Genomic DNA, 15,104 nt, shown 5'->3' with positions numbered 1-15,104 from the left:
TGACATTTTGATGGTTAATTGGAGATAAGAATCTTTCTTTTCTTTTCTACTTAGGCTGGCTTTGAACTATAATCCTCCATTCTCAGCTTCCTGAGTAGGTAGGATTACATGTATGAGCTACTAACATCTGGCCCCAGAGCTGACAATTTTGAAGCAAAAATGTCTAGATTATATGATCAAATCAATGTCTTAGAAGCACAGTGGTAGTGATTAGGCTTTTGACTCTGAGCTGGTGGTCTCTCTTAGGGACTTTTCTGATAAGCTATTTCAGGATTGATTTTGATTTGTATTTGTAGGCTGCATACAAGGTAATAGAAGATAATTCCTGTATAACTGAAAACCATAACCTCTGGATCTCAGATTCTTGAAGCACTGTGCTTTTTGAAGAATTTGGAACTAAAGTGAATAGAATTGGTAAGGAGAACTTTGCAGTGCTATAATCTTTCTTACCACATGGCCAATCCCTTGCATTGATATCCCTCTTTCCATGATCAGCCATGAGGTACCAGTAGTTGGATCACTTCCCTAGAGGTCCCCTCTGGCCAGGCTCTTGGTTGGCTGTGGCTGAAGATTTTTAAAAGAAGAGCAAAAGCCATAACTAACAAAGACCCTGACCACTTTCCAGGTTACAACTAACTACTTGGTGATGATGTTCAGGCCACAGCTCAGACAGATTTCCTCTCATGCATCCTCTCAAAGCCAGGCCTGATAACTTGTTATGAAGAGTGGTAGGAATGTTCTTGAAGGTTAAACTTCTTCAGGTGATTACTCCTGTATACCTGAAGCACTTCACCTAGGTACTACTGATTGCAGTACTAATCCAAAGCATGTGTTTTGTGTTTTGCATGGTACCTACATGCTTTCTCCGCTGCCTTCTTAAAAAAGAAGAAAAGATGGCAGGATAACTCAAGAAGCTATTAAAAGCATTTCTTAGACATCTCTGCTAAAACAAATAGACATTACCTTTACTTATGTGTGAACGAAGATTAAGTCATGGACAGCAGTATCTTTGAAGCAGATTGTCCGGTTTTCCTGTAACCTTGTCTCGGCCAAGCTCCCTGTGAGAGTGGAGAGCTCATAATACATACAGTCTTGGAAGACTCCCAAGACTGATTTGTACTTAGTAGGACTCCTGACAATCATTTGTACCACCACCATTCACCTAACAGGGCAGCCTTGCCCTGCACATATATTAGCTCAAGAAATTCCTTATTTGTTAGTACAGTTTTTATCCATTGATGTAAATTACTTTGGTTACTATCATCTTTTCAATAGTACTTAAGATGAAGTTTTTGTTTTTTGTGGGTCATGGGGCTTGAACTTGGCTTGGGTATTGTCCCTGAGCTCTTCAGCTCAAGGCTACTGCTCTACCCTGGAGCCAAGCCCCACTTCATGTTTTCTATTAATTGGAGATGTCTCAGGTCCTTTTGTGCCCAGGCTGGCTTTGAACCTTGATCCTCAGGTCTTTGCCTCCTGAGAAGCTAGGATTACAGATGTGAGCCACTGTGCCCCACTAAGATGAAGTTTTATAAAGAAAAGGAGCTCTGTGCTTGCCAGAGGGGCATGTGTATTAAACTGCTCTTCCCAGATGACAAAGTACTAATTTTTCTAAAATGTATTTGTTTATGGTTTATGATTTCCAAATATTTATTTGAGGATATGTACTATCAAATTGCATATACATAACTTAGAAATGAGGAAGTAACTTTTAAAATTGCTTAGTTACAGAAATGTTAATCAAAATTATTTCAGACACCAGTGACTCTGGTCTGTATGTAATCTTAGCTACTCAGGAGACTGTGATCTGAGATTACAGTTCAAAGCTATCTTAGGCAGGAAAGTTTATGAAACTTTTATCTCCAATTACCTCCCCCACTCTCCCCAAAAAACCCAAAAGGAAGTAGAGCCATGGCCCAAGTGGTAGAGCACTAGTCTTGAGCAAAAACCAACTTGGGGACAGTGCCCAGGCCCTGAGTTCAAGTGCCAGGACCTGTGTGCATGCGTACACCCACGTGCATGCACGCACACACACACACACACACACACACATTAAAAACTTGTCTTACAGAAATAATTTTCATATACTTCTTGCCTAAGGATGCTTTAAGACAAATGAAGTCAGCTTTTTCTTACTCTCATTCTCTTTCAAGTGTATATTGAAGTCTTCTAGAGGTCATATAATATGTAACATCATAAAACAGATCAAAAGACAAATGAATGTGAAAGCTTAGCTGTCCTATATTATGACAGACTTATTAAAGAGAGTCTCAACTGTGTAAACTTTCCAGTACCAGTGACTCATATCTGTATCCTAGTTACTTTAGAGGCTGAGATCCAGAGGGTCATAGCTGAGAGCCAGCCAGCCCAGAAAAGTCCTCAAAACTCCCATATCCAAAATAAACAGCAGAAAGCAGCACTTGATTTGTGGCTCAAATGGTAGAGCATCAGCTAAGCAAATCAAGCCACACAAGCACCAGCAACAAAAAGAGCTGGCATAATTTATATGCCTACCTTCTTTCTACTGTTAAATTATTATGTTATGCATGGATTTGTTATTACATATTTGTAATTATAGTTGAGACTCTAGTAAGTGTCATAATAAGAATATCTAACTTTCCATATGTTTCTTTGATCAATGTGATGTCACATATTATATGACCTTTAGAAGACTTCAGTATATACTTGGAAGAGATTGAGAGTAAGGAAAAGCTTAATAAAACATTAAGCTTTAGTTCAATAAAATATTCTTTTATTTTCCCCAGGTTCAGTTCTATATGGCAAATAATACAGCATGACATACCTAGTTATTATATGGGTAGGCTAGATAATACTACCCAGAGCTTTTGGGGATGCCAAGAGGTGTTCTTTTAATTGTTGTTGTTTTTTTTAATTTAGAGAATACTTTATTGATTTCTAAAACAAACCCTCATAGGTATTTAACATAGTGCGTTTACCCCTGAACAAATGGAAAAAAAATAAGTTTTATGCTTCTAGTCCAATATGGCTATTAATTTCTATACAATGCCATGTCAACACAATAAATTAGGAACCAAGAGTTTTTAAAAAGAATGTAAAAGGGCTTGAGCCCCAAGCCTTTGGGAACTGCTTCCTGTCTTAGAGAGGGGATGGCTATGCCTGGTGTGTCTAGTAAAGTGCTGAGAGAGGCCCTGGGTGGGAAGGACACAGGCAGTGAGAACATATGTGCCACTATGCTGACACAGTGGCATAGCATAGACTTCCTTGGAGAAGAGCAGGGAGGGTTTTTATTTTTGTTGTTGCATTGTCTACTTGGGATTCAACACATACCAGTAGCATAGATGGGTTATTGTGTATTAAATAGACATTTATAGTCTCCCTTAGATCCTAATATCAATGCACAGCATTCCTGAAATTTAGAAGCAACAAACTTAACTGCTGACTTTTGATCAGGCCACTTGGAGTTAGATACTTGATGGAGCTTGTGCAGGTCCCCGAGCAACTCTTTTTTGGGGCACCTCTCGGGGGATATTTTTGTGTGTTTTTTTTTTAAATTATTTATTTTTTTTTGCCAGTCCTGGGGCTTGAACTCTCAGTGCCTGAGAATTGTCTTTGGGCTTTCTCAAGGCTAGTGCCCTACCACTTGATCTACAGTACCACGTCCAGCTTTTTCTGCGGATATAGTACTGAGAAATTGAACTCTGAGCTTCATGCATGCTAGGCAGGTACTCTACTATTAGGCCACACTCCTAGCCCCAGGAATCTTAAATAGGAGGAACTATTAGGGGAATCTGAGATAGAAATAGAAAGGGAAACATCTAGGGGATCCTCTTCTTTCAATTTCAAGCTTTTAAAATGCAGTACAAAAATCTATTTTATTCCTATGTTGGTTCACAGTTTCGAAACCAGGATTGCTTTCAGATTAATATCTTGTCACTTACTTAGTGAAGGGTAGCAATTATACTTACACTTATTTTTTATAAAGATATAGATTTATGTAATAGGGAATATAATCCTTGAAAGAATATGGAATGCATCTATTTGGGAAAACAGGTTAATACTCATGAACTTGAAAAGATGCTTGTGTTCTGCCCAGCAGTTCCACCCTTAGCCATATTCCACCTGGACACACTCTTGTAGTGTGCTTCACTATGGATGGATGGACTGGGTTGTCCATGGCAGTAGCATTTGTAATAGCACAAACTAGGAAACAATTCAGATGTCCACTAAGAAGACTGTATAGATAAGTTCGTAGAGCTAAGATTGTAAGCTAAGTGGTCACAGATGCACACTATCCCCAATGAGATGGCACTGCAGGTCTGCATGTACATTGAGGAGATGATTTCCTTAGCCAAAGGCTTAATATGGCTGAGTGCATGTAGCAGGAATGTACATAGTGTGAATACATTCAGGTAAAGCTGAAAAGCAAGCAAATGAGGCAGTATCTTGTGATAGATTCACAATGGCAAAAGTGAAAAGAAAAGCAAGGGATGAGTGGGCATCCTCAAAAGTCCTCATGGTGGTTAGAGACAGAGGGTGGGTGAGATAGAGTGAGACAGTTGGAGGACTTTCAAACATGTGCATACAATTTGTACACACTTTCCTATAGATCAGGTGGGGATTTTTCTTTTCAAATCTGCACATTTTGTTTTTGCTTTTCATTTTAATGCTTAAAAGAATTAGAAAAACAGACTTTAAAGCTTTTTTTGTTGTTGTTTTGCTGTAAAAGGATAATTGAACATTTAAAATGTCAGGCCTCTTAGAAATTACTTATTGTAACAGCAACTCCTCTTTCCCTTCTTGAGGTTTTGAAGGTAGTGCAGTATTTTCATTAGAGTTGATTGATGTGTCATGCTGTGAGCTTCCCCAAAACCATATGGTCTGGCTTTGGCACTTCACAAAATAGTTTTCAAATGAACCTTGCCCTCAGATGAGGCCAAGGGTGTGGTGCTGAGGGCCGTGTGTCCCGGACATCTTTGTTCAGCTGAAATTCACTCTGTGCCTCTATGCCATAGCAGGGTGGGAAGATCCTGTTTGGATTTAATCATCTGAAGATGGAGATTGAAGGTAGCCTTTGACAGTGGGAGAGGGGAGTATGGTCTGTCCTTTCCTTCAGGCCTTAGGCCCCCAGCTTGATGGCTTTGAGTTCCCTCTTGCATTTGAATACAGGCTTTCCAGAGGCTGAGGGACTGGGACAAGGGAGCTAGTGCCCAATGCCTGAGTTCCAGACAAGCTCACCCTGATGTCACTACCCGATCTAGTTGTCATTAGCAAGATCAGGGTACCATCTGCTAAAGCCACAGTAATAGCACTTGATACTGTGCTTTCCATCTTTATCTTTCAGAGAAGACGAAAGAAGAATTTCTGACCAATTCACAGGTTTTTAAGAGAGGGATGTAAAAATATGTCTGGAATGAGAACCTTACTTCAGGTTATTCAAGTTTTTGTAGCCGTGCCTTAAGAGGCAGTATAAATTTTGTTTTCTTCAGGGAGTTTTTTACTTAAACCATTTTCATTTAAAATTGTATTCTGGTATGTCCCTTTTCACAGGAAAAGGCAAGAACTTAAGAATGCTCATTGCCAGTGTTGTGGGGCACATAGATGGAGGAGTATGGCAAAGGAGTCAAATGAACTGCTGAAGGATATTACAAGAGAGGTCTGACTTTTCAGTTGCTTACACCAGTCAAGGAGAAATTGTCAAGGTTAATCTACAGTGATTTAAAAAATGTGTTTGTCTGTCTCTATCTCTTTTGTGCCGTAACAAAAAACCTGTCCCAGTCCTCTTCTTTTATATTAAATTCTTTTCCTTCCAGAATACATTAAATAAATTTGGGGAAATGACTCCAAATTGTCCATCTACTTAAAGCACTTACCAAACTCATTGAGCCAATTGTAAACCTCAGATATTGTTGATGATGATGGTAATAGTTCTAGCCTGTTAGTTCTGGAAGGTTAGTTCATAGAGGTTACACTCTAAGCTCCCATATCCCAGATGAGAAATGAAGAGAGAGACTTGAGTCTTTCCCCAAGGTCAAGTCCCTTCCTTGGACCTCTCACTGTCCCTTCCCCCACATTCTTGTTTTGAGTTGTAACTTGTGTCTTCTAGGTAAAATTCTGCAATAAATTGCATTCAGAATTCAGCTTAAGTACTAACAAGTTAAAATTTTTCACTCTGTTTTTTATTTGTTTTTGAATTGCCTTTCTTAAGGGTAACAGATTTTCTTCTGCTGTTCCTTTACTGACCTCTTGGCCAGTAAACAAATGGACAGAATTCATCTGGCTCTGATTGGATCCACACACCTCAGATGTATAGAAAATCACATTAAGAAAGTAGGGACAAAATTGTTAAGACATTATAGATTAATTGAAGTCACTTGTAGGCAGAACATTTCTATGTCAGCTATAATGTGTTTTTCTAATGATTAATTACAATGTTAATAATACTATTAATCTCTGACCGTGTTACTTACATTATTGCTCACTTCTTTGAGTTTTTAAACCCTATTGCAAAGATCTAGAACGGCCTTTCTGTCTATTTAGCTAGTCCTGGGGCTTGATCTGAGGGCCTGAGCATTGTCCTTGGGCATTCTCAAAGCTGGGGCTCTACCACTTGAGCCATAGCACCACTTCCAACCTTTTCTGGGTATGTGGTTATTAAGGAATTGAACCCAAGGCTTCATGCATGCTAGGTGAACACTCTACCAATAGGCCATGCTCCAGGTCCAGCCACTCTTTAGAGTGCTTGTCTAGAATGCACCAAGCCCTGGGTTTGATTACTCCATACCATACACAGAGAAAAAAGCTAGAAGTGGTGCTGTGGCTCAAGTGGTAGATGACTAGCCTTGAGAAAGCTCAAGGACAGTGCCCGTCCCCGAGTTCAAGCCCAGGACTGGCAACAAAAAATAAAGAATTTATTCTTTGTGTCTATAATTGACAGAGTGTTTCATTGAGACAAGAAATATCTTTAAATGGGTTTGTCTCCTTAATCATAATGCTTATGTTTTATATAAATAGCAGAAACATATATTTATAAGACATTTGTCCATCACACTTTGCTTGGTTTGTACACACAGTGAAGGCCACTGTTTGCTCTAATATGTGTTTTAAGAATGTAAGCTTCTTCAAATCAGGAACTTTGCTGTGTTTATATTTAGGGGAGCTCTGTAAATATGTCCTTTATGAATGTGAAGTGAATAAAACACACAGTCCATAGCTTTTGGAAGGGATTTGTTCATAGAAAGCTCTGACAAATTCTTGGATGTTGTTAAAGACACATCTTCCCCCCCCCCCCACACAGATTTTATTGTAGAGTATTGCTGTTACATTCCTTTCTCTGTTTTGATTAAGGTTCTTCCTATTGTAGTCCAGGCTTGCCCCAGATTCCCCTGAACTCCTACTTCAGCCTTCTAAGGGCTGGAAATCAAGGTATCCTACCACTACTTTGGTCCTAGGCTTTCCAAATTACTCAATTCTAATGGTTGATATTAAGAACTTGGTAAAGAAACATCTTCTTGCTAAGTTTTATATTGGAATTAAATATATGATAACTAAAATAGGAGTTATTTTTTATCCTTTCAGTTAAAAATTCTGTGGTTGTGGCATTTTCCTTAGAGTATTTTTGAGGCAATGTCTTAATTTTACTTAATATTTAGGAGAAACTTTAATGTTTGATATATGTGCAAGTGTAATGATTCTAAACATTATAATTTAGCTGTACCCACAGGGTATTCCAGTTAATAGATAGCTTATTAAAACTCTCAGCCTTGATTTACATTTTTCTAGGGATAGGTCTATCTACATGCTGTCTTGAAAATGGGTGGGATTAATGGACAAGTGTTATGATCCTGAGAATCCTTGAGAAAATCTCCTGGACAGAATTGTGGATTTCAGTGACTAGAGCTTGCCCTTACCTTTCCAGACACTCCTTTTGCCTCTCTGGATAGGATCAAGTACCCATTAGGATTTCATGCTTTAGCATGTAAGACTGTGTCAGAAAGGAGGGCTAAAGAAGGGGATGTTGATGTGTTCATAAGGTGGAATAATCCAAATTTTAAGCTTCAGTCTTCATGTAGTTGAAGATTAAGTCCCTTTATCATCTGGTAAACTCTGGATTGACTGGAATGCTTTGGCTCAGCCTCTTTGCTTTATGTTTGTTTACTACTCTGTGTACTTACAGTCTGCACCAAGGCAGAAGGTTATAAGTGAAACTATGAAGTTGTGTTCATGTTCAGAGATTAGTATTTATGAGTCCTGGCTCTCTTAGAGGTATAGCTGTGTTCAGTTCATGTGATAGAAAACAATCATGAATATTCATACCTAACCTTCAGATGCAATTTAAAACAAAGAAGTTTGGTTTTGATTGTGTGACGTTTACTTGAATGGCTGATTTCATCATGCTTAGTTTGCTTTCAGAATCTCATGACTTTATAAAACACCACTCAGAAACACGGCAGAAAGGGATTCCTTCTTCCCTGCTCCCTCTTTGCTGAAGTGGTTGTGTTGCTTTACCACATGGAGTTCAACAGGACTGTGGATTACTCTTTATAAGCCAGTGCTCAGGCCCTGAGTTCAAGTTCCAGAACTGACCAAAAAAAAAGTACTCATGGACATGAGGGGTTTTATTTTTTTATTTGGTATTAATAGGCTATGTGATATAATGACAAATGGTTTCTTCTAGCAATCAACTTAAGTTAATTTGATATTAGCTGACTCAATGCAGAAATCAAGTTGTGTAATTTTTATCTCTGGTTCTATAGGTATATATTTATATATAATACATTGGTGTCTGTGTGTACATATGTGATATATAATACACACACACATATGTAGATTAGAGTGTGGTTCTACCTTTAGAAACTTTCCCAAAGGCATCTTTTGTCAGACTTTACAAGCGTATTAGGTAGGCATAGGGCAGCCATAGGAGTATATTGTCTTTGCCTATCTTTGTTCTGATAGGCACTTGTAGGCATTGCTATTGCTGCTACTGCTGCATCCTCCCTTCCTGTTCCTTTTCTTACCTTTTGCAGTATTGGGTTTTGAACTCAGGGTTTTATCTTGCTCTGTAGAGTCAGTTACTATACAGTTTGTGTCTCCTTTGAGGTGTCTCACTCACTCCGCCCACCTTCTTTTAAATTATTTTGAGATGAGGTCTTGCTTTTTGCCCTGGCTAGCCTATACCGCAATCCTTCTAGTTAGTTGCCCTTCCTGTTCTTGTTGGAGTGGTAGACATATACCACCAACACATAGCCTTTTCTGCTGTGTGTGTTGTGTGTGTGTGTGTGTGTGTGTGTGTGTGTACATTGAAAAATGAATAGATGTAATAGTTTACAACTTTTTTTGTCTTATTGGTAATTTTGGCTTGTCCTTTATATTTTATTAATAAGTCATTAAAAGTTGAAATTTCCTAACTCCCTTGAACCAGTCAAGTTCTCACTTACACAGTTTTGTGAAAGGATAAATAAAAAATTCTGATTGCTTTTTTAATGATAAATGATGTTAGACAAAAAACTACAATGCTACAACCCATCAATACTCTTGTGTGGTGGTTTGTGAAAATTTCTTCCATATTCCTAATATAAAGACTTGATTCATTTTTGTATGTATCTTTTAAGTGTGCATTTTGCTTATATTTTATTATATATTTTGATTTTTAACATATATACCCTATATATAACCTTGTTTCTCTCCTCTTGTGTTCATAGAGGAACCAGGTCTCATTTTAAAATAAATCCTTTCTCCACATCACTAGTCTTCATGATAGAACAATTAAAACTCTATAGCACAGATGTTCTGCCTCCTAGCACTCAGCATAATACTGCAGGCTCTGCAGTGCAGCACTGGTCTGAGGGTGATGTCACCCTCCTGCGCATGTGCATGTGGAGCTAGGAAGGCATGGGTGGGGGAAGGAGGCTGCAGAACAGACATTTATCTGCCTGCTCTTTGTGTTCGGAAGACTATGTACTCTAGAAGTTTCTACCAATTCATTAATAAGTAAAACTCAGCAATTGCCTGTAAGACACCTTAGTACCAAGAAGCTACTATCTTACTTTTAATGCTTCTTTTGTTTTAAACTAGCACACTCTTAATTCATTTTTATTACTGCTGCAGCCTATTTTTACGCCTAGGAATTTTTTTTTTTTAATTTTTAGTCTATCCCATGGCCAGTTTTTCCACTTAGTAAATAGGAGCACCTTTTGTTTTGTGGACTTGGCTGTCTTCTTGTAGGAGATGAAACAGAACAATTGACTGGCTTAATTTATTCCAAACCTTAATTTGTCAAAAAAAAAATCCTTTTGTAAAAATTATAGCACTGTTGTTACTTTAAAATAAAAAAAACAAAACTTATTTGACTCATTTCAGTATTAAAATTTGAAATTGCTGAACCTGCTAATTATCTTTGGAGATATGAGATTAAAACATTTACCTTGTATTCGATTAAAAATTAAATTTGAAGGGGCTGGGAGGTTAGCCTAGTGGTAGAGTGCTTGCCTAGCATGCACGAAGACTTAGGTTTGATTCCTCGGTATCATTTATATAGAAAAAAGCCAGAAATGGTGCTGTGGCTCAAAGTGGTAGAACTCGAGCCTTGAGAAAGTCCAAGGACAGTGCCCAGGCCCTGAGTTCATGGCCCAGAACTGGCAAAAAAAAAATTTTTTTTTATTTACTCCTTAGTTCATCTTAACTTTTTTCTTACTAAGATGAAAAAATACTATTGGAATAATGTACTATGAAAAGCTGTTTTTTGTTGTGAAAATAGTTCCTTATTACTTTTTCTTTTTAAATTATAAAAACATTGGATGGAGGATTGCTCTTTTTCTGTTTGTGGTTTAAAATCTGATTCCACTGAAGTGACCTGGTGAGTCTTCAGTGACTGGCTGAAAAAGGGACTTACCCAGTAACAGTGTAATACCTTACAGCATAACAGGAATAAATTGACTCAGCCTCTGGGGGATCATCATTGACATTCTAGACCATTGATTCAGCTGCCGCAGAATTTTTTATTGTTTAACAATAGTGTGTGGAATATTCTCTCTCAGGGTAGAGTGATTAATTTTCCTTCTTAAAAACATGAATCAGGCTGCTGGGGGGGTGGGTAGTGGTAGGGCATGGTTTTCAGTGGTTTAGTATATGCCTGGCAAAGTGCAAAGCCCTGAATTCTGACTTTAGTATCTGTATGGGAAGAATGAACTGTTTCTCTTTTTTTATTTCTGCCTACTGTTATGCTTAATAAATCATTGGGAAGGAGAGAAGTTCCAGCCCCGTTGTGGACTTGTCTTTAGTTAGATACTGGTAGCTTAAACCGTAATCCTAGCTACTCAAGAGACTGAGAGTAGAAGGATTATTGGTTCAGAGTTAAAAAGACTATATGTAAAAAACTATAGGCTAGGAAACCACAGCTAAATCCTTCAGCACACAATTCAAGAAAGCCTTCCAAGTTTAGTCTTAATGGCTGTATAATCTAAAACTATTGAGATAGCAAAGAAACCATTAATTTTTAAATTAAAGACATTTTTATACCCATACACTGTTTCCATAAATAGTTTTCTAGGGCATGAAACAGAAATTGCCTTTCTGATCTGAGAAACATTCATAGATGGGTTTGCCTTGCTTTTAATAAAAATGCAATAAAATGATCTTTGAACGATGTATTTAATGTAGTTTTAGTGCTTATTCATGCTTCTTGAATCCTGTACCTGAGTGTGTTTTTATAAAAAGAAAACGCGTTTTAGGATTATACTTATGTGACTACCATAGTAGCCACAAACTCCTTATGTGGTTCATTTTCTGTTTCTTTCTTTTGTTTTCTTCTCTCTTATGAACTTTACTTAACAATTGCAATAAAATTTACATTTTTCCCCCCCTGTGGCATACTCAGCAAAATACCTTAGAACTGAGAAGAATGCATTTTCTAGCCTGTATTTGAACTATGCATATATCACAATAAAAAATAATCTTTCCACACTAACTTGTAGTGGATTTATGTGCCCTTCTTATAGAAAGATTTTGAGTATTATTTAATTTCAAGGTGAAAATCAGGGACTGCTAGGCTCCAGCATTACAGAAGCTCTAAATAAGTAAAGGCAAGGTCATGGGGGTGAATCTGTGCCTCCTAAATGGGGCCTAGGAAGATTTTACTCAGTTTTACTTTCTTTACCTTGTTTGCAATCACTGTGCTATTCTTCCTGTAGAGTGGCCTCAAATACAGCAGCTCCAACTTCTGTAGTCCTCATTATGGATCTCTAAACAGATGTGGTTTAGAAAGCCACCAGTAATAGCTGAAATGATTGAAATTGCACACTCATGTGATGTTTTTCTGTTTTGGCTTTTGGTACTGGAACTTGAACTTTAGGCTTCATACACTTTTTTTTTTTTTTCTTTTTTGCTCATGGCTGGCATTCTGCTATTTGTGTCATGCCTCCAGTTTGTCAAAGTTAGAGATAAGATCTGTTGGGCTTTTCTGTCCAGGACAGCTTTGAAACCCTATCCTCAGATCTCAGCCTCCTGCTCAACCTCCTGAGTTAGAATTATTGACATGAGACACTGGAGCTGGACAGAATGTTTTACTTGCTGAGGGGTTATGACTGACAAGCGGGGCTGTTTCTGTAGTGTATAACCTAGGGCTACAACTGGTCATGGCACTTCTCTGAGGGCTGTGTTATGTCCTGGCTGTGGGCTTGTGGAAAGGAGAGAATATACATTCTCATCTGAGCAACTGGAGGTGATTCCTCTTGGGAAAGACTTTAAGTTGGGTTCTGAGCCATAGTTGTGTCTTCCTGATCATTTTTATATGATGTCTCCTCATTTGCAGTAGTCTCCTAGTATCATGTACTGCTTGTGAAACATTTCATAATCTTACTGGTTTTATAATTAACATTCTCTGAGGGCTGCCATAGAATTTAATTCTTTTTGCATTTGCCTTGGTGCTATGTTACTCAGAGGAAGCAAGTCATTGTAGAGATATCCTTTGAGTTACAATGACTGACAGTGATTGTAACCATTTGGAAAGTTGGTTTTTAGAAGTACTTTTTTTTTTTTTTTTTTTTTGGCCAGTCCTAGGCTTGAGCTCAAGGCCTGAGCACTGACCTTGGACTTTGTCAAGGCTAGAGGTCTACCACTTGAGCCTCAGCACCACTTCTGGCTTTTTTTCTATGTATGTGGTACCGAGGAATCAAACCTAGGTCTTCCTGCATGCTAGGCAAGCACTCTACCAACAGGCAAAACTCCTGGCCAGTTTGGAAGTACTTTTTAAAACTTAAGAACATGGTAGTAGTTTATTCATTCTTTGCATCTATGAATGCTGTGTTGTTGAGACTGAATATATTTCCCCAAAGTGTTGATTTTGTTTGCCTGCTTGCATTATCGGGCAACTAATTTGACAGGGCTGCAAACTCTGTGCCCTTTATATTAGGTAGCCACTTGACCTTCTATTCAAATATTGAGTCCTTAGAACTACTTGGATCCTGCCCTGTATACTAGATTCCAAGTGGAAAGCTGTAGACTTGGCCAAGTTGATAACAGAATTTGGACACTTTTTCCTTCTAGGATTTCTCTTCTTATTTTAGCTACTGAGGTAGCTTTGATTATATCCTAGTTCTTGTTTTTATAGTTCCACTGGTCTTGCCCTGCCTCAGGCTAATAACTAATAAAGTGTACCCAATCCCATTCCCCTTTTCCAGGTCCCTCTCCTTGCTTTAAGTCACTCTCAAGGGTCTCCATAGATTGACCTAGAGTTTCTGTAGTCCAATCTAGGCTTCAGCTTATGTTCCTCCTGCTTCAACTTCCCCAATGCTGGGGAAGGTATATACTACTACTTTTGGAAAGTTATCATTTATTAGCTGTTATCAGTGTCAGGGCTGGTACTATAGGCATAGAAGAAGCTGAACACTGGCTCATCTTTTATTTTTGCTTTCTATTCCTAGTGATGTTATCAAGGTAACATTTTGGATGTTTTTCTTATAGTACTTGATAAAAATTGAAAAATAAGGTGGAGAAAGTCTTTTTATTGTTCCTTGAGATTATTTTGCAAACAATGATAGCTACCTGTTTTGATGAAATCTCTAAAACTAGATTACCTCTGTTAGGAATACTTCCAAGAGAATATCCTAACCCATGAGCCAAGAGGGAACAGTGGCCCTTCCTGGCTGTTTATAATACCCTCTCTGCCAGGTTTATTTTTAACCATCTCTAAAGTCTGAGAGGGGGAGGCACTGAGCTCCCTCTAGAGGCTTATGTGCCACAAATAACAGTTTTTATAAAGTAGTGCCAATGTCTTTGCCGGTATCTAAACTAATCAACAAAAGTAAAATGAAGTTGGATGCCAGTGGCTCACACCTATAATTCTAGCTACTCAGGAAGCCGAGACCTGAGGATTGCCGTTTAGCCTAGGAACAGAAGTCTGTGAGACTCTTTATCTCCAATTCACCACTAGAAAGTTGGAAGTGGTGCTGTGGTTCAATGTGGTAGAGCAGTAGCCTTGAACTGAAAAGCTCAGGGACAGCACCCAGGCCCAGAGTTAAAGCCCCATTACACACACACACACACACACACACACACACACACACACACACACACACACACTTGCATGCACGCACGCACGCACATGTGTGCGCTAACAAAAAGTAAAATGAAGATTGGGTAAATGATTGTGACTTATGCTTTGAGATCAAAATTTTTATTGTCAGAAATAGATGTCTTAGGACCCTAACCTGTGGACTTACATGCAGTTCAATTCATTGCTTAGCATTAAAGTGGAATAAAATTCTACTTCATAGCCTGATTTTCATGGAATTTAGATGATCATATAAGATGTTGATTTAGAGGGTATGAAGAAAGTTGCAGTGTGGGAAGTAGATACATTGGCTATTGAGTGCTACTCAAATAATCTAGTAATATTTTCTTGTATATTTCAGGGTTTCGGAAAAATGATGAAATGAAAGCTATGGATGTTTTGCCAATTCTAAAGGAAAAAGTTGCATACCTCTCAGGTAAAGCTTTACTTTCTGCTTTATTTGATTTTTCTGTCATCATGTGTGTTTGATAAATTAATTTATCTCCTATAACATATTAAGCCTTGGTATTTCGTTGGCTTTGTTCTCATAGTATTTTCCTGAGAAATTATTGCCCAAAGT

General features: G+C 38.1%; 1 protein-coding gene across 1 annotated transcript in view; it reads left to right on the top strand.

The window, feature by feature from the left end:
- The window catches only part of Trio (trio Rho guanine nucleotide exchange factor), a 289,249-nt gene that overhangs the window by 78,629 nt on the left and 195,516 nt on the right, over positions 1 to 15,104 (top strand). The window contains exon 2 of the mRNA XM_090332122.1: positions 14,886 to 14,960. Coding sequence (XP_090188248.1) covers positions 14,906 to 14,960 — 55 coding nt within the window. The 5' untranslated portion in view covers positions 14,886 to 14,905. The remainder of the gene's footprint in view (positions 1 to 14,885; positions 14,961 to 15,104) is intronic.

The sequence above is a fragment of the Megascapheus bottae genome, chromosome 4 (genome assembly GCF_031878675.1).
Source record: "Megascapheus bottae isolate mThoBot1 chromosome 4, mThoBot2.hap1, whole genome shotgun sequence".
NCBI classification, from domain to species: Eukaryota; Metazoa; Chordata; class Mammalia; order Rodentia; family Geomyidae; genus Megascapheus; species Megascapheus bottae.
The sequence above is the reverse complement of the archived record's forward strand: the minus strand, read 5'-3'. Positions and strand labels throughout refer to the sequence as shown.